This window comes from Lepidothrix coronata, unplaced genomic scaffold, assembly GCF_001604755.1.
Source record: "Lepidothrix coronata isolate B3197 unplaced genomic scaffold, Lepidothrix_coronata-1.0 Scaffold164, whole genome shotgun sequence".
In the NCBI taxonomy this organism is placed as follows: domain Eukaryota; kingdom Metazoa; phylum Chordata; class Aves; order Passeriformes; family Pipridae; genus Lepidothrix; species Lepidothrix coronata.
In genome coordinates, this window is record NW_016690344.1 from 2062436 (window position 1) to 2089994 (window position 27559).

Here is a 27559-nt window from a genome sequence, read left to right on the forward strand (position 1 = left end):
GCAGATGCTCCTGGATCCCAAGGACACACTACCTTAGCCAAACCAGTACCATTTCCTTCACAAGGATTGCCCATAATGCAGAATGCCAGTGCCTTCCAGTTGCACAGTCCCAACTCTGAAAGGCTAGAAATTATTTTTATTTTGATAATATTAAAAAAAAATTAAAAATAATTTTATTTGAAGCTCATGGAAACTTGCCTGTAGACAGTGGGCCCCAAGTGAGGTGCCAAATGCCATGAGCTTAGGAATGAAGTTGTGAGGACTGACAGCACTGTCTGCGTGCCAAGTGTTTGTGCCATCAGGGAAACAGTGGCCAGGTCGTCAGTGCTTCACATGTCTCCTCCTCCCCTGTCCCTTGACTTTTTGGACTCAGGGAACCCTGTGTTCAAGGAGCAACTTCACACCTGCTGTCAATTTACACCTCCTCCTAACTTTGCTGCCTCAACCTCAGATGCCACTTCCCCCAGCACAGTGTAACATCCTGCTCTGGCTCACAGTGCTGATAGCAATTAATAACTTTACTGTTTTCACTCTAAGTACAGGCAAAGGTCCTCCTCTTCATGCCTCATCTTCATACCTGCGCACTCATCTACTCCAACTTTGGTGGCAGAGTTGAAGAGCTGCCCAAATTTTCCCAAACTTCAGCTTTTACCTGTTGGATGCCAGGACTACCGGGACCATTTTGTTGTTTGCCAGCCAGCCTCTCTGGGAGATGAGGGACATCCAGCCTACCTTGGTGAGTACGTGGACTTGCCGGGTACCTCGGACCAGTGCTGAAGACAGAGGTGCTCAAGCACATGTGTTCCTGCCATGATATGGGTTTGTGTCCTGGCCCATCTGCAGAGCTCACTGTGCTGTGACACAGCCTATTTCAAATGGTCTGTGGCAGCAAGAGAGTCAGAAATCAGGGGAACCAGTGGAGCCCTTGGTTCCAAGGGAACTAGGCAATACCTCTAGTGAAGACATTTTGTTGTGCTGAGGCGCCAAAAACATCACAGCAGCGCTACACTCAACATAGGGTGACACCAAGCTCTTGCCAGCTTAAACAGACCCATGTGCTATGATGGCTTCAGTTTGACTCTGATTTTCTTTACCAGTCTGGATGTTTTTCCCTTGTGATGAAGGAACAGAGGTGGTGAGGTGTCAGGTACCACTGGCACTGGCAGCAGGGGCTTAGGAACCCCCTGCCTTCCAGGTGCTGAGTAGGAGGATGAGTATCTCACACCGCCCCAAGCCCTCACTCTGTGTTCACTGCCAGGTGCCACTAGCTGGGCTTGGGCATTGCATAGGGCTCTCTCTGGGCATGACACCTTCCACGCTGAGCTCATCAGCATCTCTGTGCCCGCTGGGAGCAGGCAGGTCCCTCCTGTGGTGACATTAATGCAGCAAACCATAGCAGTGCTCAGCCCCTCAAACTTCTTCTTCTGTCAGCAGAAGTGAAATGAAATTGCTTCCACTGCTGTCTCTGGAACAAGCTCATGCCTCTTGGCCCTTAATCAGGGCAGATATGAAATTTCTTATCTGTTAAGTAAAACAGCACTGCACTTCAATCCATCCAATTATTTTTTCCAATAAGTGTGAGTGAGAGGGCTGGCAGGGCTGGCTGTGGAAAGTTGTACAGTCAGCAGTGTGCTGGCAGTGAAGGGGCCCTGCCCCAGCGGGCACTTCAACACAGGACTCTGCACAGGATCAGCTAAAGTACATATTTGCCTGGTTGGTATGACCCAAGAAGGTGCCTGGGGTAAGGTGCTGTGAGGGTCAGGCTGGCAGGCTAGTACTTTGAAGCTTGTTGCCCACCAAGGTAGTGTCCAGGAATTTCCCCCACATGGCCACAGTGTGGTGTCCCTCCCTTTGACCTGGAGCACTGTAGGCTGTGGGCACTGTGTACACTGTGGGCACTCTGCTTGGTGCTTGTAAAGCAGAGAATATGGAATCATCGAATTGTCAAGGGTTGGAAGAGACCTTCAAGATCATCCAGGCCAACCACCAACACAGAACTACCACTGTAACCCCTAAACCATGTCACTCAGCACCAGATCCAGATGGCTCTTGAACACAAACAGGTTCTCCATCAAATATTAGTCTGTCTTCGAGGCCAGCAGAACTGTCCTTAAAGCCCTGTCCAGAGGAGACCCTTTCACCTCTGAGGGGATGCCTGTGCTCAGCCCCAGAGCCTGAGGATCACCCCTAGCAAGCACTAGCTGAGACCACAGAGGTTAACCCAATAGAGAGACCAAAAGCCAATGGCAACGAAGCAACTTTGCAATCCTGGGTTAGAACCAAACCCTGTCCAACAGCATCCAGTGCCTGGGTCACCCACCTCCAGCTTTTCTCCATTCTCAGGAAAACAGCTATCCACTTCTCCTCTTCCTTGCCCCTTTGAAGTCAGCAATGACTAGCCCTAGCATCAATTTACCAGATGCTGCAAAGACTGCAGCTCCATGCCATTGCCCCTGTAGCTGTCACTGCACCACAAAGCTAGGTGGGAGTGAGGTCTCCCTTCTTTGTCACTCCTCTGCAGGCTGAGCAATCTTCCCAGGACGGGTGCCCAGAACTTGGGCTCCACAGCAGTGGGACTAAAGACAGGGTCAAGGACACTGCTATTAGCCACTGGGGACTTGGGTGCTCCTTGGGTGCTCCTCTCCTTAGGTGCTCAGGGCAGCTCCAATCAGGTCTTCTTCCCTTAATCTTGCCCCTCATTGCTCACTCCTGTCACATTTCCCTGGCACCTCCCAGTTCACCCAAATCCCCTACATTGCTCCCTCCACTCCCCTGACAGTGGTACCCCATCCCTCAGTCTTTGCCAAAGCCACTCCTGGGCCCCAGCTCCTATAGCCCTTATGGTATCAGGGTGCCACTCCTCTCTTCAGCCTCCTGGATTCTTTCCAGCACCTTGCTGGACTCAAACAGTTCAAACAGCAACCAAAGCCCCTCTGTTGGGGAGGGAGGAGCAGGCACTAGCCTCAGCTTTTACTGATAAACTCTGTACTTCCAAGCAGGTGATGGTGGAGGCTTCAGGAGGCTGGAAACCAGGGACGTCCCCTGCAACAGGAGCTCCTGCGTCAAACAGCTTTGCAGACCTTCACACCAGCAGCAGAAAAAGGGTGTTCAAACAGAGCAAGGGAAATAGCCCCTCTGCTGCCCTTCCCAAGTCATCAAACTCTGCACTGCCTTCACGAGGTCCACACAATTGCATGAGAAGGTGAGCAGATGAAACACTGAGAATGTAGAAGTCAAGCCTCGGCTTCATGAGATGACTACTAAATTTTTCCCCAATCTTTTAATAATGACAACAAAAAGTGCAAAATAATTCAATGCAATTCAGCAGTTAACATGCATACAATCGCAATTGGGCAACTGTTTTGGAAGCTTCTGCATTAGCAGGGGAAGAAAGAAAAGCCCATTCAATTAAGGCAGAAAAAATTGATCTCTGATAAAAATAGCGATTGACCATTTTTTTCTCTAATGTTCTGAATTCATGACTTTGACTGAAATAAGGAGTCTTTCCACCTGAGGTTGTATGAAAGGTTTTGGAAGAAAAACCCGCCATCTTTGGTCTCTGAAGCAAGGCAGTAGGGTAGGAACTCTGCCCTAGAGCAGCAGCTCCAGCGTGATGCTTGGCACTGACATTGAGGCAGCCCATCAGGAAGATCTCCATTTAACATCTCTTGCTCTCACGGGCCAGGAGAGCAAGCACCAGCAGACTCCCTTGGAAAGGCAGCCTGGTTCCTGAGAAATGCAAAGCTGAGTGATGCAGACTTCTACCATGGTAATACTCATTCCCACCATTTTCTAAAAGCTTTTCTCTATTTATGTGTTAGCTGCAAAGTGGATTTGCTCTGGAATCCTCTGACTGAGCAGCAGGGAAATTAATACAGTAAAAATGTAGCTATGTAGAGCAGTTCTCCACTGACCTCTCAGCCTTCCTCTGATGGTAGGCTTTGAGTCTGAAAAGGATTAATTGGGTTTCCATTCCCATTAAAGAGGCCAGCTCCTGCTCACCCCCTGCCTGCTGACAGCAGAGCTGAGCTTACACTGTGTCCTGCCTAACACTGCAGGCACTGCCTGGATGAAAAAAACAGGCTGCAGAAAATTTCATTTTGGGGCTCCAGGCTACACAGCTGCCACAGTGGCCACCTTGTACCAATCCATGGTCCTCGGCTGCTGCAAGGAGCCTTGGCCCAGGCTGCAGGCAGAAGTCAGCTTTATTTCTTAAGCTATTTTCTATTAAAGCAGCAGAGAGAAGACCTGTGCCCCAAGATGAAACTTTATTGCTATCTGTTGCTGCTGTGTATGGCTTAGTTTGGAGGAAGCAGGCCCTGGGAAATGTTTCAGACCCTCAGAGGGGAAGGATATTAACCCTGAAACTAAACTTGCTTTGACTTAAGGAAAAAATCTCTGGCAGCTGTCAGAGCTGAGAGGTCCTCAGGGCACTGGCTCAGGGGAGTGCTGGTGTCAAGCCTGTTGCAGTGAGACAAGGCACTCTCAGGAGTAACCTGCTTCAGTGGAGATGCTTTCAGCCGTCCTCCAGTCCTTCTGGGGATTTGCAGACAGCTCGAGTCACAACTGCTCCTTGCTTTTTCCTCTCTTACCTTTGCAGATTCATTTTCTTTGTACTTCCTTCGCCAAGCCCCTCCTTCCCTCCTCCAGGCTGCAGGAGAAATGGTGAAGACAGGAAAATGCTGAATTCATGGAAGTAAGTCAGATACTCTCAGGTCTCACAGTATGCCAGAGCTGGTTATTGAGATGGGCAAGCTTTAAGCTATGTAAGCCATGAAATGATACAGAGAGTTCTGCCTGGCACCAGCTTTGGTCACCCTCCCAATTCAAACTCATTATTATATGAGCGTTATTGAGCTCAAAACAAGTCCCTCCCTGGCATGGGGAATTGTGAAATCCCCTCCCAGACATGTGCCTTTAGCCTCTCCAACCTGCAGGAGCCTGGGCTGGGAACTGGTGAGAGGTGTGTAGGCGGTCAAAGCTGTACTGCAGTTGGTGCCCGGCACAGAGGTGCTGTGCGAGACCAGAGGTCTCAGTGTACAGTGGTACAGTGTGTTGTAAATGGTAATCTCCTCTTGACATCTAATCTTGCTGCTGTAAAGCATGTAAGCCTCTCAACAAGCCATGCAGGAACACAGCATTCAGTGTCTGTGCCTGCTCCTCTCTCTCCTATCAATAAATCTTGCATTTAGACTCTCCAAGAATCCCCTTGATTATGAACATGAATATCCCAAAAACCTCTGTGTTTCTCTTCCCCATGCTGCATGAACAATTGAAGGATGGTTCTAGCTTATTTATAGTTTCTTTCCCCACTATCATATGCTAAATATAATCAGGGCCCCAGTTTTCACCCCTGCAGCAGAGCTGTAGCTTGAGCACAGGCACATCAACCTATGGGTACCTGTGCCATGCTTCCCACCGCAGGCAGAGTGGTGCTGGTAGGAGCCGGGTCAGGGGGAAACCAACCATATGGAGCTGCCCTGGACATAAATGGGACCAGCCCAAACTGTGCCAAGCATGCCTGGGCAGCCCTGCTCCCTGGGCAGCTCTCTGGGATCTGCCCAGCACTGCTGTGCTTTGGATGCCAGGAGCATATGAAACATGTTTGGCACATACCAAGCTTGCCTCAAAATGCGGTTTTCAGGACTTCAAACTTTTCAGTCACATTTGTTAGCAAATTTTGTCTGAAAATTTATGGGATAATTTTTTCCTGAAAACGTCAAAACATTATGTTTAGACATTTAACAAATTAAATAGCTTGGCATTCTTTCAGTATGACAGTTCCATTTCAAAACTAACCTATCTTCTAATTTATTTTTTTAAAGATAAATAATACAAAACATTTGGGGTTCAAATTAACATTTTCCTTTTATTTTCTGAAAGTCCCCATAAGTTTTCCATTTGTTTTGAATGGGCAGGTCTCCACCTTCCTTCTGTCTGTGTGGAGAGGGGTGAAGACAGTTAGCAGGTAATGAAATCTACTCTATCCATGGAGCGAACAGTACAAGGAGCTTACCCAGGATGATCCTTCTCTTCCTGCTGGAGCACTGTCGTGGATACACCTTCCCCTTTGTCATCTAAACCCTCTGCTCTCTCCCTGAGGTTTTACTCCAGTGCCCTGTTACCCCACCCTGGGAATAAAAATGCTGCTTTCAAGGCTGCCCCTCAAGGATGCCCAAATGCATCCCCGCTCTCCCCCTCCTGCCACCTCTCCCCCCTCTAAGTGTTTTCCATTAAAGCTGAAGATTAATTTCTGACTTCACTGACTGACAATGTGCCAAGAGGGAGGAAATGGAGCAGGCTGAGGGGGAAAAGACATGGAGGCTGAGAGAGAAGAAGACATATAATCAAGGATGGCATCCGTTCAGTATTATCAGTAGCTCTCTAGCATGGCTGCGGGTGTGTGAGGATGGCTCTGGGGTGCATGCAGTCCCCCAAAACCTGCCCTGCAGAGCGCTGGGAGCTGTGCATTTTCATCACATTCTTGTGCCCTGGCCTCTCTGGGGGTGAACTGGAGTAGCCTAGGTGTTGCTCCCTCTATCAGAAGCACCAGAAACATCAGGATGCTCCTGTTCTCCCAACCCATAGCTGGCCCAGGATGGGAAGAAACCTTTATTTCCCTCCATTGGCTTCCCTACACAGCTGACAACACCGATTGCTATGGAAACCTGGGGGGATGCAAAGGGGGAGGCTGTCTGGCTGAGAGGCTCCCACAGTGGGAAGGGGTCCCCCAGGAGAAGGCATGATGTGACAAGGCTGGGTGCCTCTGCTGGGTTGAGCCCAGGGCCAAGACCCTGCGTGAAGGCACAGGATGAGTGCTGGCTTGGCCTCCCCATCCCACTGACACCCCGGTGGGTTTGAGGTGCTAGTTATTTCTTACAGAGGATCCTGCGCTTTTCCTCTCTCTGTCTCTGCATCAGTCGTGACAGGAGCTTGCAGAAGAAAAGCACCTCCCTCGCCAGCTGGGGACTGTTGCCAGATTTCAGCTCCACCAGCCTTTTTCCCCCCACCAATGTACAGAGGTTTTTCTTCTATGTGCAGCTCAAAGGCTCTTCTGTTTCACTTTCTTGTGAGGACTATCAAAGTGCTCACAGAATTTTTTCTTTATTATTTTTTAATGTTTAGCAGCTTTTAAGAGGGGTCCCAGCACAGGCAAGAGGCTCTTACCAGGCACAGGTTCTGCCTCCCCCTCTGAGCAGAAGAAAGGCAGCAGACAGAGAATACCTCTTAATTAGCAAGCCAGTTCCCCCCTTCTTTTCTCTCCCTGCCCAAGCCCCATCAAAAGGCCATGAACATCCATCTGGGGCGCCAAAATCAGCTTCTGATGACAGCAACCTCCCTTGGCTAGGCACACACATTTCCTGGTAGCCCTGTGAAACTTTGAGGAAAACACATAGCAACTTTCTTTGGCAAAGAGACCAAAATAGCTTTATATACCATAGGTATGTTTCTAGCCTTCTTTCCTCTTGTATCTCTTAGCTGTTAATGCAGACAGACTCCTGCTGCAGAAAGCGCTCTTATCTCAGTATTACAGATCATGAAGTGACATGAGCAAAGGTTGTCAGTAGGCTGGCCAAGTTAAGACAAGTTATCTGTGTAGGCACTCTTCGAATAGAATGGCCTGTCCTGGGATCATTGGCCAGAAACATATCAGAGAGGCACATGCATAGGAAGTATTAGGCTTTTAAGGTCGTCCGAGTTATGTCTCCTCCCTCTCTTCCCCTGGCGTAAACTCATACAGAGAAAATCCTTTCCAGTGCTGCTGGCTCTACCTGTGATGCACACATGTTTGGGACCTAAATACCCAGCTCTGCAGTGACTCTGCTAACAAAATGTACCCCTGGGGAACCTGCTGTCCCAAGAACAGGCCAGGCTGCACAGAACTGAGCTGGGGAGAGGAGGCAGGTGTTTAGATCAGACCTGAGATGCTTTAGTAAAGCAGCAGCTGACTCACCATGCTGCCTGAGGCAGGGAAGAAGCGGGAGCAAGCCCAAGGGACAGACAAGTGCTGTGTGCAGCCCTTGCTGGGGAGCAGTGCAGTGCCCCTCACACCAGTTTGGGAGATGAGGGAGCCAAAAAGAGAGCTGCTCCCTGGCACTCAGCATGCCATTTTTATTTAAAAAGGTGGGTGTCTTTTTCACTTGTTCACGAATCCTGACATTGATGTGACAACCTGCGCAGGAAGGTACAAAAGAAAGGAGGGAGATCTCGAAAATGCTTCTTGCCTGAGCTGAGGTTTAGTTAGACTCCTATAATTAACGACTGCGGCTCTCCTAAGAAAAATCCCAGCTGCTTTCCTCTGCAGCTTGCTCTATAAATTTTTCTCTCATGCATCTGACACGCACCAAAACCCATTCTGGTGAAGAAGGGAATGAATATGTATAAATCAAATGCATGTGAAAAAAACAAGCAAGAGGAGAGGGGGCAAAAGGAGCACACATTCCAACAGAGGTGACACTAATCAGCTTCCCTGGGAGGATGTGATCAGGTCCCCGTGGGCCAGAAGAAGTTTGCAGGGTCATGTGTAGCAAGCCCATCACATCTGAGCATTAGATGAGGAGCTCAGGCAGTGAGACATCTTTGTGCCCAGCATAGCACATGCTGTGCAAGGTGTGCCTTCATTTTGTCTTGAGATAAACAACTCTCTCAATAAGCTGTCCTGCTGAACTACTCAGTGTTTGGACTAGCCCCAGGGGAGCTAGGACCTCTCCTCTATCCCCAAGCCCCAGTCTTTTAGGAAGCCCTCCCAATGCAACGCTTCTAGCGGTCTCACCTGCCCTGTAAAATTATCACATCCAGTACAGATCAAAAGGACATCAACCACAAAGCCCAGCATAGAAGCAGGCATCCTCAAGAAGCAGAAGTCTGTACCTCAACTCCTTACAACAGGAGCCTTTACTCATTTAAAGAACCAGCCCATACTCCTAAGCATATAACACATTCTAAGGTTCTCTGTGCACTCTTACTTTTCAGATCTGCTGTCTTTTCTCCAGGCCAGTGGGGCCCAACTCTTGAAAAGCAGTCCTTTGGCAGGTTTGGTTTTCATCTCTGAAACTTTAGCAGCTTCGATTTTCTGAGGGTACTTCTGCACACGCTGTTGTCATTCAAAGTTCAGCCAGTGCAAAGCAGAGCAGGTAAGTGTCTTCATGGATACGGCACCTCCACACAGGTGGGTGCAGGCATGGGTGCATACTCTGCTCAGGCCCTTCGTCCCCTTGGTCTAGCTGCCTACTCTTTGTTCCTCTATCCTATTAATTTTTCTCTACATGAACTACACACCAACCCTTCACCAATTCTTGTCTTCTCAGAGGGTCCCAGGTCTTATCAGATTATTTTGCCTGGACAGCTGGAAGTGCCCTCCCATCTTATGACAGCTTCATCTGCCCTGCTGCCTTCTGACAGCTGCATCCATCCACAAACCTGTGCTTTCATAGCAGGAGCTGGGGGAGGCTCAGCAAATACCTCCTGTTGCCTTATGCCCTTAAGCATCTCTCTGGGCTATTCCCCCTTCCATACCAGCCTGTTTTGCCTTTGCTCTCTCACAATGCTTTGAACTCTGTTTGATTTGCAGACACAATTTTCTTCCGTGTAATTCAGCTCTGCCCTGTGAATTGCCTCTTCACTGATACATTTTTGCTTAGCTCGAAGAGGATTAAGTAAATTCTTTCACCATGGCAGTCCTATTTCTGGCCTGTGCCTGTTATCTGGGAACATAGGACAGTGACAGCAGGGGGAAGCATTTTATTAAGAGGCCGAGGAATCTGCCACACAGTCCTGCTGCTTTCCACTAAGCTTTTGCAAGCATTGGTAGATAAAGTTCTGCTAACAATAGCATTGCCCCATTACTTCTGCCTTTGTCACCGAAGGCAGGTACTGAATTTTCTTTTCCAAGTGCTCTTAGCTCTTCCCTGTAAAGTTTCTATATTTAATACGAATCTTCCAGGTCTGAAGTTTGTGGTAGCCATGTGTGGGCAGGCAGAGAGATGAAGGGAGGCCTGCCACACAGCCTGCTGGACATGCTGAACAGAGCACAGCCACCCTCACCTGGACAAATTGTAGGACACTGGCAAGGAGAACTGACCCTGTGTGCCAAGGAGAATCTGAGCAGGGGGACCTGCCACTCCCTGGGTCAATGCCTGCTCAGCTGCTATGGACCTGAGGGAAAGAGCCTAAAGCCACCCTGGCTATGTGGCTCTCTGAGCTGTGGCAGCAGGGCTACAACTGAGCCAGCAGGCAAACCTCCTGTGGGTTCTAGTCCACAGCACAAACCTGCCAGTCCACAGCAGTCCTGCTCTCAGGCTGCTGTGCAGCAGGTCAGTTCCCCACAGCAGCTAGAGGGCAGCCACTGGTTCACACACACAGAGCACGTACAGCAAACCTTCCTCTGTACCTTCTGCCACAGCATGTCATGGGGCCAAGCCAGCCTGGTCTAGCACCAGCAGCACATCCTCTACCAAACTTGAACCCTTGTGAATCACGCAGAGTGTGTCCCAGTGCTCAGCACCCCAAATCAGGAGGAAGGTCCCCACATCTCAGAAAACATTTTCAATGTCTTTCAAGCAATAGCTGTCAACCAAACCCTAGCAGTATATCCAGGCAGTAATTCTTTCGGGGTGAAATCCTGCAAGTTCAGCAATGCACAGGACTCACTGGCCTTTGTTCTCCCCTTGATGAAACAACATGAACCCCGGCTGACTGTGACAACTCTTTGTCACGTATGATCAGTGCTGTGGTAGACTACAGCTAGGAAAAGAATTGTGCTTGAACAGCATCTGCCTTATGTGGCTGACCTATTCTGAAGACCACATCTGCCTCCATGCTAACTTCTGAACGGAGATAGCTTTATCATCCTCTGTTTCAGCATCTGGGAAAAGCTAATGGGGCAGATGTGGAAGGAGAACTTACCCCCATCCTCTCCCTGGATAACTCTATTGAATCAGGCCAGAACTGTGCAAAACACAAGCTTTTTCCCTCAGTAACCAAGATTAGACTGTGAATAAGAGGAATTAGCTAAAGGTCAAGCCAGCTAGAACAAGAATAATGAACATGGGCTTAAGGAACAGCTGTGTGCAATTGTTCAAAGTACAGCAGATTCTGTCCTTTTTCTGACTCAATGGTTGGGGGAGGCAGAAATTTTAGTAGTAGCCAAAAGCACTTCTGGCTGTCAGACTGCTAGACCCATCATACACCTGGTTTCTCTGTATCCCTGTAAACTCTGAGTTGATCAAGAAACAGATAAGCATTGTCTTTGATCTCTAACTCTCTGATGGGTACAGCCTCCTGGAACAGTCCATGCTGCCCCACTTGCAAGAAGGTCCCCCACTCCTGAGGTTAACATGATGTGCCCTGGTGCCTCCAGTCACAGCAGACAAAGACTTCTTCTCCTTGGAGTCTTAGACCCCATAATTAACCCTTGGCCCTTTGGACCAAAAGCAACTGGGACACTTTGACCTTTGGAATCTGTTGGAAAGTTCAATTAACTTCAAGGCCCTTTGCTAGGAGCATTAGTTGAGGAAACAAAGAGTTCAGAGAAGTGCTGGAACATTGTCATCTAATTGTTCTGAATGTCTATTTTTAGAAGGGTGAAGGAGAGAAGGAGCTGAAGACAATACCTTGGAGCCTTATTGCATGGGATGGCAGCAGTAGTCACGGGCCTTTCTTGGCCCCAAGCCTGAGTCAGAGGAGAAAGGGGGTGGTGATGATGGTGGTGGTATCATCTTTCTTTTCCTTTCTTTTTTTTTTTTTTAATTGTACTTTTTTAAGAGATAAAGTTCCATTTTCACCACCCCACCCCCATGGTCAGAAAATGAGACCCACAGATAGAGCTGAAGATAATGGCAGGTTGCCATGGAAATGTGCATTTAGTCTCACTGTTTCCATGGCAACTGAAAGACATACCATTCTGTTCCTCTGAAGGATGCCGAAGGTAAATGAGCACTGATTAAAACAGGGGCACAAACTTGGGTTCTAATCAACGACAAAGACTAGGACCATAAACTCTTATTGCTCAAGCAGGAAATATTAAGAGCCATACAAATGCCGGGAAGGCCAGAGGCAGGAAGCACTGCACACAAACTGCTCCCCACAGGTTGAAGAACCACAGCCTTGGAATAATGGCCCATCTCGCTGTCATGAAAGCTTCAGCTGACTCATGACAGTATTTCTGCCCACAGCTGGATACTAAACCAACCCCAAGTTCATGATCTACTGAGCTGTTTCCTGGGCAGGTATCTCCACAGATCAAAGCCAGTTGCAGCCTAATCCTGGAAACCATGCAGAGCAAACATATTCCTCAGAACCCAGCAGGATCCAAACTGTACCATTAATCCTCCACCTAGCCCCTAATGGCATTTAGTTCAAGGATTCATACTCTTAAAAAAAAAAAAAAAAAGAAGGCAATAAAACACTTCTCAAAGGGAGGAGTTTGATACAATACAGGTGTCTGCAGTTTATTTTTGCCAATGCTCGGTGTCCTTAAACTGTGGTTCTTTATCCAGGCTGGCTGACAGTTGTATCAAACAAACCATTAAACAAGGTTATCTCTTTCTCTGCTGCCAGTTTCTCCAGCAGCTATGGCCCATTCCAGAGAAGCGTAGTAAACATTTGGTGAGGGCTTTATCTGGTCTTCATGAAAACAGGCAAAAAAAATTAAGCATCTAAATGGTGCACATCCTATTATGCCCTCTGCTAATTAACCCGATGGTGCTGTTTGCTAGTGGAGATCATGTTTCATTCAGTCCTTAAGCATGTGTTGTAGCAGCTCATTGGGAAATACAGCACACTTGCTTTGATTTTTGCTCTGAACTCCCAAGAGTAGCCATGCTGGGGGTCCTCATCGACAGCAAGTTGTATAAGTCAGCAGTGCCCTGGCAGCCAGGAGGGCCCACTGTGTCCTAGGGGGCATCAGGCAAAGCATCGCCAGCCAGTCGAGGGAGGGGATTGTCCCTCTCTTCTCTGCACTGGGGCAGCCTCACCTTGAGTACTGTGTGCAGTTTTGGGTGCCATAATATAAGAAGGATATAAAGCTGTCCAAAAGAGGCTACAAAGACAGTGAAAGGCCTAGAGGGGAAGCTGTATGAGGAGCGGTTGATGTCACTTGTCTTGTTCAGCCTGGAGGAGACTGAGGGGAGACCTTATCACAGCCTACAACTTCCTCACAAGGGGAAGCGGAGGGGCAGGCACTGATCTCTTCTCTGTAATGACCAGTGATAGGACCAGAGAGAATGGCATGAAGCTGTGTCAGTGGAGGTTTAGGTCAGATATTAGGATAAGGTTCATCACTCAGAGGGCGGTTGAGCACTGGAACAGGCTCCCCAGAGAAGTGGTCACAGCACCAGACAAGATGGAGTTCAGGAAGCACTTGGACAATGCTCTCAGGCACATGGTATAATTTTTGGACTCGATAATCCTTGTGGGTCTCTTCCAACTCAGGATATTCAATTCTGTAATTCAATAAACTCCACTGACCAGTCCCAGCTTACAGTGGGGTTTATACCACTCTGGTTTTTTACTTCCAGCTGCCACCAGACCTTTGAAATGTTTGTAAGGCTGAAAACAGTCTTGATATAAAGTGTGTGCCTTCACAGCATGGGACACAGACAAGAGAAGCCTTCTGTCATGCACTTTTGCCTTCCCGTTATTGCCTCCTCCACTGTGCAGTGATTCCTATCCTGTGTGCTTAGATGAATTCTATCCCACGTGCTGGATTCATCTAAGCCCTTAAGGTGGCAGAAAATTACACTACTGCGTGGGAGAAGCAAAAGCCCCAGTGGGTGTCATTCAAGGGGTACTAGCTCCTCAACCCTAGTTATCTTCCTGACTCACCCAACAGCTCTGTACAGATGTACAACTTCACAAGGGAAAGGTCTGAGCTTAGTGAAATTTTGCAGTTTGTGGATGAGAAGGACTTATTTCCCTAACATCCACTCTAGGTTGGTCATTGGTCTTATTGCAGGCACTCACCTCAAAATGTTCTTTGTAGCAAACAATACCACACAGGAGCCCTCCAACACAAGCACAGCACTCGTATGCATATCCCTAAACCACAAAAAAAAGGACACGACAAAAATGTGCCATTACCCTGGCTCGAAGCCTTGAAGAGGGACCCACAGTTAATAGGTGATGGTAGATACCTAATTTGAAGAACTGAGCCAGTTCTCACAGGCTCACAGGATGTGCTGGTCATCTCCTAACAAGTCCCTGCAGAGCTCCCACAAGCTCTCACCAAAGGGAGAATTTCTATTCCATCTTCTTCTACGTTCCTGTCAGTGACACTGATGATTGTGCCCTTTTTCCTTGAAGTTTCATCTTAACATAGGTTTCCATAAATATCTTTCTTGATCATTCATTCCTTGTCAGGTGGGTGAACTGAGAGAATCCTCCTTCTTTATGTGGGAGCAGAGAAAGATTTTCCACTGCAGCTTCTCATTTGCCATGAAGCGAAGGCGGCACCTCCAGCTTCTCCTCAGTGGTTCAGTACAAGGGCTCCCACCTATTCCCTCACAGGCATGCCTTGGCAGCCCCTCATGGCCCAGGCAGAACCAAATTTCCTGTCTAATCCTGTGTGTCCTTCTCTTGGCACCACTTGCCCCACAGCCTAGAGTGTGGTGCCATCTTTGGCACCTACGGCTATTCAGTATACAAACCTTGACAGGTTAGGGCTTTTTGTAGGATCTAGCCTTTTTTGTCTACACAGTCAAAATTCACCAAGATCACCTTCACTCCCCCCCGGTAACAACACCCCCTTTGCTGACTTCCTAGCATCGACAGAAGTTTTCAATTTCTGATGTACTGATAGACTCTCTAAGAATCAGACCAACTCTCAGGGTGACAGACACCCTTTGCTCCCATTCCCTACTGGGAACTGGAAAACTAGTAGCTTTGGCCAACAAATTACAGCTACTCCCAGGAAGCAGGACTAGGAGGCCAAGAGCAATGTATGGCTAGAACCTCTTCAGCTTCTAGCAGTTTCTCTGATGTAGTAACAAGGCTGCTGCAATACCAGACGAACTTGGCTCTAGCCTGCCTCCAAAAGAGACAGCTGTAAAGAAACTTTTGCTTCTACTTAGGTCCTGCAGGGAGCAGACCCAACCCGACCCCCCGAAAGTGGTCGAAATGCCTGTGTATGTCCAGTGCAGCAACTCCCAAGGAGTAAGGGGTCCACCTAGTGCAGTCAGAGCAGTACTGCCAGAGCCGCGGGCAATGCAAGCCACACCTGCAAGCTTTACAGCAACACTGCAAGTGACACTGGGGGGGACCAAAGCCTCATCCTCTGCACGGTCCTTGTGAGGGAGAGGCAGGTTCTCTGAAAGTGGTGGCACTCCACATGGACAGCACTTGCTCCATTTACTGCATCAGTGTAGAGCAAGTGAAGGCAGGTGGCACCTGGCTAGGTTGAACACAGCACATTTACATTTAGCAAGAACAGTAATCCAAGATGAAGCCTGCAGGCTTACAGAGGCTGAAGACTGGCTTTAGTTTAGGGGGAAAAAAGCCTTGGTAGCTGCTGGTTTGCTACCTCCCCAGCACTACTGCTGCACTTTTATTTCCCATAAGAGGTCCCAAAAGAGACTTGACCTAGGCCTGTGTGAAACGGATCAAGAACGGATCTTCCTGGTTCAGAAAGCAATTCCTCTGGCCAACTTTGATTTATCCCAGCTGAAGGAAATTGAGTTTATCTAATGTATGCTACCTACACAAGCTTTAAGGTCTTATACTTTTCAAACACAGTTTTGGTTAACATCACCTTCCAGACCTGGGAGCACAAGGGCAGTGTCAAAACACCCTGCAGGGGTTTAGGCAAGTCTTTTAACCACATTCTTTTACTCCCTTTCACAAAACGTGACAGTGCTACATTCAGCATTCTCTGATAGCAAGGTAACCAAGCAGATGTTGACTGCAGGAAATCAAAAGGGCTAAACTGAAAGAGCTGCTGCTCCACATCCTGTTCATGTGACAAAGTCAGAGCAGATCACATATGACCTCCTGTAACATCTGTAACGGATGAAACTGAAACTAGCTGGCTACCAGCTCTGAGCAGTAGAAATAAATAGGCAAAACAGTGCTCTACACAGACACTGCTCATTAGTTTAAAAAGGCATTTGGAAAGCTTAACAACAAAAATGCCTGTGGCATGGAGACTTAAAAAGCTCATGGTTTGCCATAAGCAGTTCCCTTAACACCAAAGTCATGCAGTGCTCCCACATTCACGTGAAAGACTCGAGTCTTAGACAATTTGGTTATGATCACATAAAACACAAGAGAGGGAACAAAAATAGATTCCCCACCTTTTCTTTTCATCCAGAAGCAGGTGAATCACTTTGATTTAAAAGACATCTAGTGGCAGACAAAAAACTATAGAAAATGACTAATCAAAAGGATGTTATTCTGGAAACTTCTAGATTTCCCATTACCTGAGAGTCTTTCATCAAACCATGCATGTTAGACTGAGACTTAAGGGTAAAACGAGCTATGAAAAAACTTCCCAGACAACTTTAGGTCAAAAGGACTTGAGGACCCCAAACCAGTACTCCAGATCCAACTCTATGTCACCTTAACTTCCCTTCCCGCTGGCAAGAGAAGGCAGCAAACACACTATGAAACCTGAGAGTCTGTATGACCTAAAACTCCAAGTCGGGTTTAGGAACAGCCTGAAGTAGCACTGGGCCATATAGAGCTATGGGTTTTATTTTTGTACATGTAAAAGTATTTGGGGGTTTTTTTGGTTGTTGTTTTTGGTTTTTTTTAATAAAAAGATAAGCTATTAATTCTTCCTACCTCAATTTTCAGTTTCACTTACTCTGAATAAGTAAGAACCTTCATCCCAGGAACTCGCTGCAAAACTACCATAGGTTCTTGGGACCAAGAGAAGTCTGCTCAGCAAGAAAATAGCAAAGTATTTGGAAAAGCCCACTGCGAGCTGTGAGTGGAGAGACAGCAACCCTGGGAGGTATATGTGAGAAAGACTCCAAGTCCCATTCAGCTGAATGACAAGGGATAAGCAACAGCAGCCTGAAAAGAACTCAGATTCTACCCACCTGTAAATGCACAAGCAACACCAATCAATCTCAGAGACTTTTTTTACTAAGAATTTTCAATAAACACACCTGCACACGCATACACACATATATATATTTATAGCCATCTCTTGCAGAGAGAAACAGTTAAGTGGTTCCACATTCAGGACAGGGCAGATGAGTCAGCACCACCTGGCCAGTGGTTCACAAGGTGCTGAAGAGGCTCCCGTGTGCGTGCTCATGGTTGCTTCATGTTTCTGAAGGGAAGGCCAACAAGTCTTGGAGACAGGCTCAGTGCAAACATACACACAGCTGCAGTAATGTGTAACAGCTGTGTCATAGAGCGAGATGAGAGGGAGCAGCTGGGAAAAGAACAAACCCTCTGAAGACTGCCAAGAAGTGTCTGAAAACAGTGTCCATCCATGGGAAGTCCAGTCAGAATTTGACAGAGAAGGAAGTCCCACATGAGCAACCCTTCTCTGCCTGGGGGTTGCTCACCACCTGGAAGGAGCTTCGGATCAGCTCCTGGCTGAAGTCCACCATGGAACCTTTCACGAAGGCCAGGCTGTCCACATCCACAACCACACGGGCACCACCTTGTTCAAACACCCTACAAAAAAGCGGCATATTTAACCATTAACTGTGCCAAAGACCTTCCAGAGAAGCACAGCCTGAGCAGTCTCCTTATCTCATAGGCTTCTTCCCTTCAATGCAAGATCCTACAGTCACACATACCTCCTCTGCCATTTTTACAAAGAACAGTAATACCTGATCACCATTACACCCCTTTGTCCTTGCCTGTCATCAGGATTGATAACTGTGTCCAAGGAAAACTTGTACTGGAAGCCAGAGCAGCCACCTCCTTCCACCTGCAGCCTGAGAAACTCTGAGCCTTCTGCAATCTCCAGCAGTCTCTGCAAATAAGGAAAAGGATTAAAAGGCCTACTGAGCAAACTAGTGACACTTAAACGCCTCCCTTGTGCACCCACGGCAGGCCGGGCACTTCGGAAATCCCTCCCAGAGACACCGGAGCCGTCCTGGGGTCCCCACCTTCACGCAGCTTTCGCTGAGGAAGACCTGTCCTTCGCTGGGCTCGCTCTCCCTCGGGCCCGGCTGGGAGAAGGACGACTCCCACCGCAGCGGGCGGACAGCCCGGGCAGGCTCAGGCGAGAGCCTCGGCAGCGCTCGTCCTCGGCACGGCGGAGCGGGGCCCCAGCTGCCTCGGGGAGAAGGGAGGAGAAGGGGAGCCTCAGCGGGGTCCCCGCCACGCCGCCCGGCCCCCGCAGATGCCGCCCCTTGCCGCGCAGCGGAGACACTCGGCATCCCCGGGGGAGGACCCCAGGGCTCGGGTATCCAAGGGAGCGGTACCTCATCCGGCCACCCAGCGCCAGCACCCACCACCGCCGCAGCGCCCCCGGCGCCGCCATACTGGCCCAGCCCCGCCCCGCCCCGCCGCCACGGCGTCCGCAGAGGCGGAAGTGCCGCCCCGGCGGGCGGGCACCGGGGCACCGGCGTCCGTGCGCCGGCACAGCTAGGCCGCTGGGCCCGGAAACCCGCTGCAGCTTCGCATAAAGGCACGAAGCCGCCTTTCGTCCTTGGAGGTGCTCGCAGAGGGAAGCAAACAGCAGTAAAACAGTGGGGAGCAATAAACAGCGCAGTGCTGCCCGTCATCTCGTGCTTGTGCCGCGAGTAGCTGTGAGGTCGTTTATCCTGAGTAGAACTCGGGGAGGGATCAAGGTGCCGCCGCAGGGGAGTTAGGCAAGCAGAAGAGCAAACACGGGGCCAGAGTTGAGAGCTTTTAGGGTTTTCCCCTGATCCCGACTGGTCTGCTCTCCTTTATCAGGTAGGAGCTCAGCTCAGAAATCCCTGTGGAGGCTATTCTTCCTCCGGACGGGCGCTTTGCCCCGGTGCCACGGAAGCATGCTCAGCCTCAGACCCACACCGTCCCTCTCCTCCCACCGCAGGAAGGGGGGAAGGAGACCCCCACCCCAAGCCTGCCCCGTGGCCTCCCCTACGGCCACCCGGGGCACGTTTCCCTCCCACGGTGGTATAACCTCCTCCTGATGTCTGCCGTGTGACAGTGGCCTGGCCGGTCGATCACAGATGCACCTGCGGTTAAAAGTCTTTATTGCTTCCTCGTGCTTCTGGGGGAGGAATCCTGTTCCTCAGCCCCAGCCAGGTCTGTGGAGAGTCATACAGTGACTGTGTGGAAGACTCGTGGAGGAAAACCAGTCATCCCAGCAAGAGGAGGTGATTTACCATCAGGGGACCTTGGGACCCTGTGACAGTTTGCTTTCTCACCGTCCTGCTCCAAGAAAGGCAATGCTTTTGAAACCACGTGCTTTTGCTTATTTGTTCCAAACCTGAGCATGTAAATAAAGACTGGTTTGAGCTGTTTAATTTTGTTTGGTCTTGTGTTAGCTCTAATGATGTTAGGATAAAGCCAGGAAAGTATCCCAGCAGGGCAGGTGCCTGCAGTGGTTGATGAATCCTTATCAGGTATATTGGACCACCGAATGTTTTAAAAAACCATATTGGGGTGTTTCTCAGTTATTATCAATGTGGTGTCCCAAAAGCAGACAGCTTTGGAAGAGGGAATCAAAACCTCCTGGGAGAAAAGGCAAGAGATCATGCCTGCTTTCCATAATGCACTGGCTTCCCTTCTTGCTCCTGCATGGTGTGTTAGACTGATCCCACTGCACTTCCCCGTGGTGTGGCTCTATTCACTGTGAACACCTTTTGGAATGGATGTAGCCCCAAAAACCAGACACTCTAACTTTCTAGCTGCCTTCGTTTTTACCGGTGTTAAGAGGCAGAAGCGTGGCAAGTACCTTCAAGGCACTTCGGGACGTTGCTGAGATGGCTACTGCAGACTGAAGGAATGAGAGAAAGGCCAGCTAGCCCCACTCAGAGTTAATATGATTAATGATCCACTATGCTGAGGAGTGACTCAGGTGCTGGGGGCAAATTTTTTTGAGCAGCTAGGAGAGGTGGGTGTAACTAAGAACAGCTACTCCTTTGCACCTCTTTCTTATCACTGGCCTTTTTTTCCTTCAGTCAGCTATGTGGTACAGTGATGGTTTGTTGGGTTTTTTTCAGAGTTACAGTCTAGTTTTTCTTCTTTCCTGGGCTGTGCTTTTGTTGGTCATCTTGTTCCTGATAGATGGACATAATCTGGTTTTAAGTTTGGTTGCGTTTTGCTTTTCTCTTCTGGTCTGTGGCATGTGGGTTTAGGGAGTTCCTTTAGCTATTGTTAAGCACGCTGTATTGAGGAGATTTGTCTGTGAGTCGAATTCTCTAGATATTTTGCTTTTTTCTCCTCTGATACTTAAATCATCTTGTATCTGTTTTGGTGAGAAACTGAGCTTGTTTCAGTGCTTCAGAAGCTGGTGATAATAAAACCTCTGGTGTGGTGTTGAGAGTGGATGTGATGCATTTCAATGTGATTCTGACAATCTGTAGCAAAAGGAGCCTGTTCTGGCTGAAAGAACAGCAAAATTGATTAGTATGTGGATTTTCTTGAAAACCTGACTTTTGTATTTACTGCCACTGTAGTCCCTGCAAGCGGAATGCTGTTAGAGGGATTTGGATTAATCAGGTGTAGCTAGGTTCTGAAGTGGAACCTTAGGCTTTCCTCATGTAATAGAGTTGGTTGGATTACGGAAATGAAGAACTTGATTATCAGTCTTGTTGGAAAGAATTAGTCTGTTAGCTTTCTTAGTAATTTCTCCTGGTGTTTCTGAACCTAATCGTAAGCTCCCTGTGATGTTGGTAATCTGGAAGGAGCCCCGTCTGCAAAATAATGAGACCAGCCTAAAGCTGAATTGAGTCTTTCTCAAGTATTTTGGTACAATGTTGGGTTTCAAGGGGACCAGGAGGCCCATGCCTTTTATCAGATGTCAAAAGGGTCATGTGCCTAAAAGCAAGGTCTGTTTGGCCTAAAGTGCTTATGCTGCCCTGGGGAATCTAAGCTTTAAGTGCTGTTATTGCAAAACTGACACGATGGTAATGTGTGATATCAGCTAAAAACCTTGGGCAGAAGGTTTCTGCGTCTTTCTTCTCTAAAGGCCTTGGCTGTAGTTCTACAAACTTACACTTATTAGGCTCCAGTTTGGAGGAGGAAGGGGGAAATAGACATGTTAATTTTGATCCTAGATTCAATGATTTTTAGTTCAAAGCCTTTGAAACACTTGTATTTATGAGTCGCTGCCACTGTGCAAAAGCATCTGTGAAGCAAAGATATCTGGTTAGTTGTTTCACAGGAATGCATCCTGATTTAATGCACTGTGGAATTCACACCCAAGCAAATTCCAAGCCCTGCTTATCCCGTGAATGTGTGATGGCACTTTATGGTGTTAGTCTGACCTGATTACAGTTCTGTTCCCAGAAGTCAGATAAGCCAGATTTGTTTACCATTTGTAAGACTGGAAGGATGCAGAGAAGGAAAGCCTTTCAAAGAGAATGATTTCCAATGTGCAAGGATGGGTCATTTATAAAGTGTGCTAGGTGGGCTTAAATACATGGCTTAGTCTCAGCAGGGTCTTTTGAGTTTTTTTGATAGGGTTGCTGTAAGCACCCTGGTCTGCTTGCCTCTGCAAATCAAATGCTTATTCAAAATCTTAAAAAAACATAAAAAAGCCCCCTGTTCCTTTCTGAAGGAAGGGATCCCTCTTCTTCTGAAGTGCTAAACTGCTCAGCAGATATGCATAAGAGTATGTTCTGCTTGGTCCTACTAACACCTCTTGGGTTTCTGATGTGACACCCTTTGCAGAGAGCCTGAGCAAAGCGTCGGGTGTCGTGTCTGAGTCACTTGGTTGTGCAGCTGCAGCTGAGCAGGCAGACACTTCACTGGGACAGAGGTCTGAAGTGGGGACGCTGTGTTAGCTCTGCCACGTTCCTACCAAATCAGCACTCATGTGCCTTTGTCTCTACTATGTTCCTGACATGACCCCAGAAAGGCTAAAACTTGCTACCATGTGAAATTGGTGAAAAGCTTGGGTCAAATGCTTTCTGAAGCATCTTCCTCATCCTCTGGTTTGTCCTGGCATCCACAGCACAAAGCAGGGAGCCTATGGCATTTCACGAGTTTGAGAAACAAGATTCACAGTGTGTGTGTGCTCTGTAAAACGCAGCAGCCACGCCAGGTACTCAGCAGATGTAACTTCTGGCACTCAGGTTACACAGACAACTTTCAACATGCAGAACACGAGATATGACGGAAGCGACAGACAAGCCTACGGGCTGGTCCACTACAGCAGGGGGTTTATGTTTCTCTCCTTTCAGCAAAAGCAGCAAAAGAGCTTCCCGGCCCATCGCACTGCCTGTACTTGAGCCTGTCCTCCGGCTGCTACCTTTGGCACTGACTCCACCAGGACAGCCCAGGAGTGGGGATGTCCAGTGGCAGCGCTGTTGGAGAGGGTGTCTGTCTGTCCAAGGGCTGTTGTTCCAGCACACCACACCCCCACTACCCCCTTCCCCCCCACTGTCCTGTCACGGCGCTGTACCCTTTTCCCCTTGCCCTCCGCCGCGGCGCCAGGGGCGGGCGGCCCAGCCCCAGGCCGCCCCCGGGATCGCGTGGTGTGTCCCGGCCCGGCCCCGCGGGCGGAGCCGGCCCCAGCTGACCGGCGGGCGGGGCCCCCGCCCTCATGTGACTGCGCGGAGCCGCCGCCGTGCCGAGCTCCCAGTTGCTGCCGCCGCCCTCGCCATGGTGCCGTCCCCGCTCGCCCTGCTTCTGGTGCTGGGCGCCGCCGCCACTGTCCTGGCCGAGCCTCTCCGCTTCGTCGACTGTGGTGAGTGGCTCCGGCCCCGCTCGGCCTCGGGGCAGCGGGAGGCGGCGGCGGGGTGTAAGCAGGCGGAGACGGCCCGGTAATCCCGACTTTTCCTTGCAGGTTCCGTAGACGGCAGCATCCAGGAGGTGAACGTGAGCCCTTGCCCCACTCAGCCTTGCCTGCTGCATAAGGGGACATCCTACAGCATCAACGTCACCTTCGCCAGCAGTAAGGATCGTGTCCCCGGCAGGGGTGGGGAGAGGGAGGTAATCCTCTCCGTGTTCCACTGCTTGGAGAGGAGTGGGGAAGGGCGGATGGAGAGGGGTCTGGGTGGGAGGAGGAGTGTCCCTTAGTTGTGTTCTTGCAGCGTTTGGGGTATGTGGAGAGGAGGGTGTGAGGTATACACATATTCTCCGTGTTTTGCAGAGATCGAGAGCCAGGGCAGCAAAGCAAGGGTGTACGGCGAGATGCTGCACGTGGACATACCCTTTCCTATTCCTGAGCCCGATGGATGCAAGTCCGGGATCCAGTGCCCCATTCAGAAGGGCCATTCTTACAGCTACCTGAATAAACTCCCTGTGAAGAGCGAGTACCCCAGTGTAAGTACGCAGGCAGCTGGTCAGCTCCCCAGCTCCCACCTTTACTGGGGCACCTGCCTTTAAGAGAAGACACCTTGTTCTGTTCTGGTGAGGGAGAGAAGACTCCTTAGACTATGTGGTGTTATTTCTGCTTTGAACATGACTCTAGTTTCAAGATCCCACTTTGGGACAGACCCAGCAGAGGAAGCAGCCTGGCTCCAGCTGCTGAGAAGTGGCTTCAGCTGCTCCAGTATCCTCCTGTACTGTGCTTCCCAGCAGTCTGCTGCATGCAGCTGAACACTCCCAGGCTCAGGGTGCTTGGCTCTGGAGTGCAGTTCAGCTGGGATGTTGCAGGCTGTTTCCACTGTTTGCTTTCTCAGGGAATGGGAATCTGAGTGCAGTGTGTGGAGGTCTTCTGTGCCATGCAACTGAGCCCTCCTCCTCCACTCCAGGAGTCATTGCATGAGCATGGCCCACCTACTGCAAGCAAGGGCAATGCCCCAGCTCTGTCCTCTGTGCAGAGCCCCCAGAACCTCCTTGTTCCACACAAGTGATAACTCTTCTCCCTATGCCCTTGCCTTAAGGTTTCCTGAAAACCCTCATTTTCCTCTCTGCTCTTCTCTTTCAGATTAAACTGATCGTGAAGTGGGAGTTGGTGGATGACCAGGACCAGATGTTGTTCTGCTGGAAGATACCAGTGCAGATCACCAGCTGAGGAGCCCTGCCATTAGTAGGGCTTGGGGAGGGGAAAAACAGAAACAACACAGGCCAAATTCTTTTATATAATAAGCATTTCTTACTGCTTACTTCAGAGCTCTGCAGCCTCTGAGCAACCAGCATTGTGTTCCTTGCAAGGTCTCAGCCATGGGCAGAGCACTCTTACCACGTTTAGGTGACACCCCTGGGGTGTTCTCACAGCAGCTCAAGGGGCAGCAGTGTCTGCTGCAGGAGCAGGAGTGACTGAGCATCACCCTCCAGCTGCTCTGTGGAGGCACTTTTATTTGTTTGACGTGGAGCTGTCTGTCCTCACAAAAGAATTCCTCAGCAGCGAACCTGGCTAGTGTCTGAGCTGCTATCTGGTAACCATTCAGTGCCTCTTCTAGAATGCCGGTTGCATCCACTCTCCTGTGTTTCTCCTGCTCTGTTGTGATGCCCCTGGGACCTGCATTTGCTATCCATGCAGCTGAAGCAGAGGGAAGGAGTCTTTCTGTGAGCTGGCTGTCTCTTCTGTCCTGAGCCCCTGCTCAAGCCAGCAGGACTGCAGCTGGGAAAACTTTGTGTTTGTGGATGCAAAGCCAAGTGGCGTTCAATGTCTCTGCAGGGATGATTCTTTCTCTAACCAATGGTTTGCACTACTACTAACTTGGAGCTGCTGCGAGCTCCTGAATCTCTTTTTATAACTTTCCTTTTAATAAAGCCTAGACAGAATCTGCTTGTGTTGTATTCTATGAGTACAGATGAGCAGGAGGAAAAGGAGACTGGCTGGGCATCTTCTACTTGGGGTTCAGCTGGTTTTATTTCTTAGCTGAAGGCATGGATAGAGGTGGTATGTGACTTGAGTGTGGGTGACCTGCAAGCAGCCAAGCATTCCTGCTGCTGGTGTCCAGCCAGTGTCTGGCTGTGCTCCTGCCTTGTTGGTCCTATGCAGGCTTGAAATTGTGCAAAGGCTCCCTGAAGAGGTGGTAGTGTAGAACATAGCCTTGCTTGCTGCAGCATAGGTAAAGTTCTTTCTAGTGAGCTCTGAGGCTGGAAAAACAAATCCCAGACCTGCCTGACGGCTTTTGCTAACTGCAGTAACTGCACATTCTCATGCTGAAACTGCAGCCCCCTCCTGAGAACAAGGCAGGGTATGAGCAGTCACAACTGACGTGCTGTCTGCAGGGTCTGGAGTTGACCCCTGGGGCTGGGACTTGGCTGGGGATTTGGCCCGGCAAAGGTTTCTGCTCTGGCTCAGGAGCAGGAGGAGGCTATGTGCCAGCTGAGAGGGCTAAGAATTGGCTTACTGGAGTGGGATGGCCCTGCCCTTGGCAGAGGCAAGACAAGCACAGTTCTGACAAGCCCCAGTGTCTTGAGCCACAGGGGCCCAAAATAAATGTTTTATTTAACAACATGAGAGAAGTTTCCAGCAGACTCGGTTAAAAAAAAAAAGAATCACCAACAACTTTACAGAAAGGAAGGTGGACCTGCTCCCCTTCCCCCTGCCCAGCCGGCATGGGGCACAAAGGCAAAGTGTGGGGCTAAGGGCTGCATGGAGAACTGGCCCTGAGGCCCTCTAGACCTCTCCCCCATGCCCCAAGGTTAGGCAGCAGCTCTAGAAAGCTGGGGTGCCCCCCCCACCCTTAAAGCTCTGGCCTGGGCGCTTCACAAGTAGTGGGGTCAGCACCCACGGTGTGGGTGAGGCTTATCACTAGGTCAGTGCAGCGGTGGCAGGGAGATGAACTCCCTTTCTGGGCAGGGTGAGGGGAAGAGGCTGGGGCTGTGTGGCACAGGAAGGCATCCTGTGAGCCTCCATGGCACAGGGCAATGTGACAGGTGCTGGGGTCTGGGGTGGGCTCTGCTGCAGGAATTGCAGGGGCTGGCAGGGCAAAGGGGGGTGCAGAGGCTGGGAGCTCAGCCCTGACAAGTAGAGAGAGGTGGCGGGGAGGTTGTGCACTTCAGAGGGGAAAGAATGAAGAGCCTTGAAGCACCTGCAGCCCTGGGGGGCCTTTCTCTGTGCTCCCAGGTCCTGGAGCCACACGCAGAAGGGGAGCACCCTCACCCCCGCTCTCCTAGAGCTACGCGGCTGCTGGGTTCTGGGCTGTCTGGGGCACGCAGTGGTGTGACCGGGCCAGGGCCACATAGCCTGGCAAGCATTGACAGCGGTAGGAGCCCTCTGTGTTCTTGCAGGTGCCACCTCGGCACAGGGGCTCAGGGCTGCCCACCTCCTCACACTCGTTGATGTCTGTAAGGAGAAGCAGCTGGTGGCAGTGAGCAGTCCCAGCCCACAGCCACATCTCCTTGTACTCCTGCCATCTCCCCCAGCCCTCCCACACAGGTTCCCCCCCCCTCTCCAGTACCTCCAGGATGTCCCCTGTGACCCCACCAGCCTCCCATACCCTCAGCATATCCACAGAGCACCTTCAGTCTCCAAGGGTGACATCCCCAGCATTTGGCATCCTCCAGCACAGGAGTGAACTGTGCCCCATGCACACTAGATAAAAGCCCCACCATGCTCTGCAGCTGGTGACACCCCCAGGTTAGCAGCTTCCTGCTGCTAAGTTGTGATAGCCTATGATCTTGGAGAAAGCCTTGGAAAATGCCCTTTCCCAATTCAACAAGGTTGAGCAGGCAAATGATGGTGGCCCTGAGAGGCCGATTATCATCTCCAGGACCAGAACACAGAGGGACTTCGTGCTGCACAAACAGTGGCTTGTTTTATTAACCTGCAAACTGTGCCAAAGGGCTCACTCGGCCACCAGGCTACAGTGTGCATGTGAGCCCTACAGCAGCTGCTCCACTGTGACAGGTCTGCTCTGCTAAATGCACTTACCTGGACACCCTGCCTGAGATACACCAACTTGTGATGGGGCAACCATCTGGACAGAGCACCCCTGTACACCCCAGAGCCCTTGTTTGCAGTCACAGGACCTCCAGAGCCCAAATCCTCACCTACCAAGGCAGGTCCAACCCCTCTGAACCACAAAGTCCAGTCTCAGCCCCCCAGAGATCATCAGGGAGTGGGGAGCAGTTGATGGGTTCAGCCGGCCAAGCAAGGGAGAGAGAGTAACCAGTAGTAACCAGTGGACCCCAGGAGGACTGAAGAGCTCTGCCACCCTAGGGACCCAGAGAGAAGTTTTAGAGACCGTGTCTCACCTAGCATAGGTGGAGAGGGCCATCTGGCAAAGAAAGAGAAGTGCAACCCCAGGGAGGGATGCTAGAAGCAAAACTTTCAGGGAGGTGAGAGGAAGAACAGCAGTCATGGGAGGAAGAAGGAGAGGGGAAACATGACAAGAGAGAGCTTGAGGAACAAGGCAGTCTTCATATGCAGCCAAAGCAATGGTTAAAAAGGCACTGTGGACTTGCACTAAACCTCAGGACCAGAACATTGCCATGAACAGAATGGGCTTGCTTGGTAGCCCAAGGAGGAGATGTTAGGCAGCACATCAAAGGAGATGTGCTCTGCAGCCCAGTAAGCAGGGGGAAGCAAAAGCCGGAAGAG

The 27559-nt window shown here is 50.0% G+C and overlaps 3 protein-coding genes and 1 long non-coding RNA gene across 7 annotated transcripts in view; 2 read left to right on the top strand and 2 right to left on the bottom strand.

Annotated features, from left to right (window-relative positions):
• Positions 1-17060: 17060 nt before the first annotated feature.
• ISCA2 (iron-sulfur cluster assembly 2) lies at positions 17061-18458 on the bottom strand. Of its 2 annotated transcripts, XR_001877116.1 has the most exons (5): positions 18384-18448; positions 18066-18231; positions 17814-17929; positions 17395-17625; positions 17061-17272 (listed from the first exon to the last, which is right to left on the bottom strand). XR_001877116.1 is itself a non-coding variant. In XM_017829474.1 (4 exons), exons 1-4 carry the CDS (start codon positions 18440-18442, stop codon positions 17451-17453), a joined length of 516 nt encoding a protein of 171 aa, XP_017684963.1. In that variant the 5' UTR covers positions 18443-18458; the 3' UTR covers positions 17061-17450. The 2 variants fall into 2 exon arrangements, 1 of the variants encoding a protein (XP_017684963.1); XM_017829474.1 differs by having other exon boundaries at positions 17061-17625; positions 18384-18458.
• A 43-nt stretch (positions 18459-18501) lies between these two features.
• Positions 18502-19415, top strand: LOC108504464. Its single transcript, XR_001877117.1, has 2 exons — positions 18502-18858; positions 18980-19415. It is a non-coding gene; the product is annotated as an uncharacterized LOC108504464 (long non-coding RNA).
• A 3252-nt stretch (positions 19416-22667) lies between these two features.
• Positions 22668-24789, top strand: NPC2 (NPC intracellular cholesterol transporter 2). The gene is made up of 4 exons (XM_017829356.1): positions 22668-22804; positions 22904-23011; positions 23210-23382; positions 23990-24789. Exons 1-4 carry the CDS (start codon positions 22720-22722, stop codon positions 24074-24076), a joined length of 453 nt encoding a protein of 150 aa, XP_017684845.1. The 5' UTR covers positions 22668-22719; the 3' UTR covers positions 24077-24789.
• A 631-nt stretch (positions 24790-25420) lies between these two features.
• LTBP2 (latent transforming growth factor beta binding protein 2) overlaps positions 25421-27559 on the bottom strand; it is a 71346-nt gene continuing 69207 nt past the window's right edge. For 2 of the 3 annotated variants that reach the window (XM_017829462.1, XM_017829464.1), the window contains exon 34: positions 25421-26302. In XM_017829462.1, the coding sequence (XP_017684951.1) occupies positions 26136-26302 (167 nt within the window). In that variant the 3' untranslated portion in view covers positions 25421-26135. Of the gene's footprint in view, positions 26303-26438; positions 27175-27559 lie in introns of those variants that run through there. The other variant, XM_017829463.1, reaches the window with a different exon arrangement.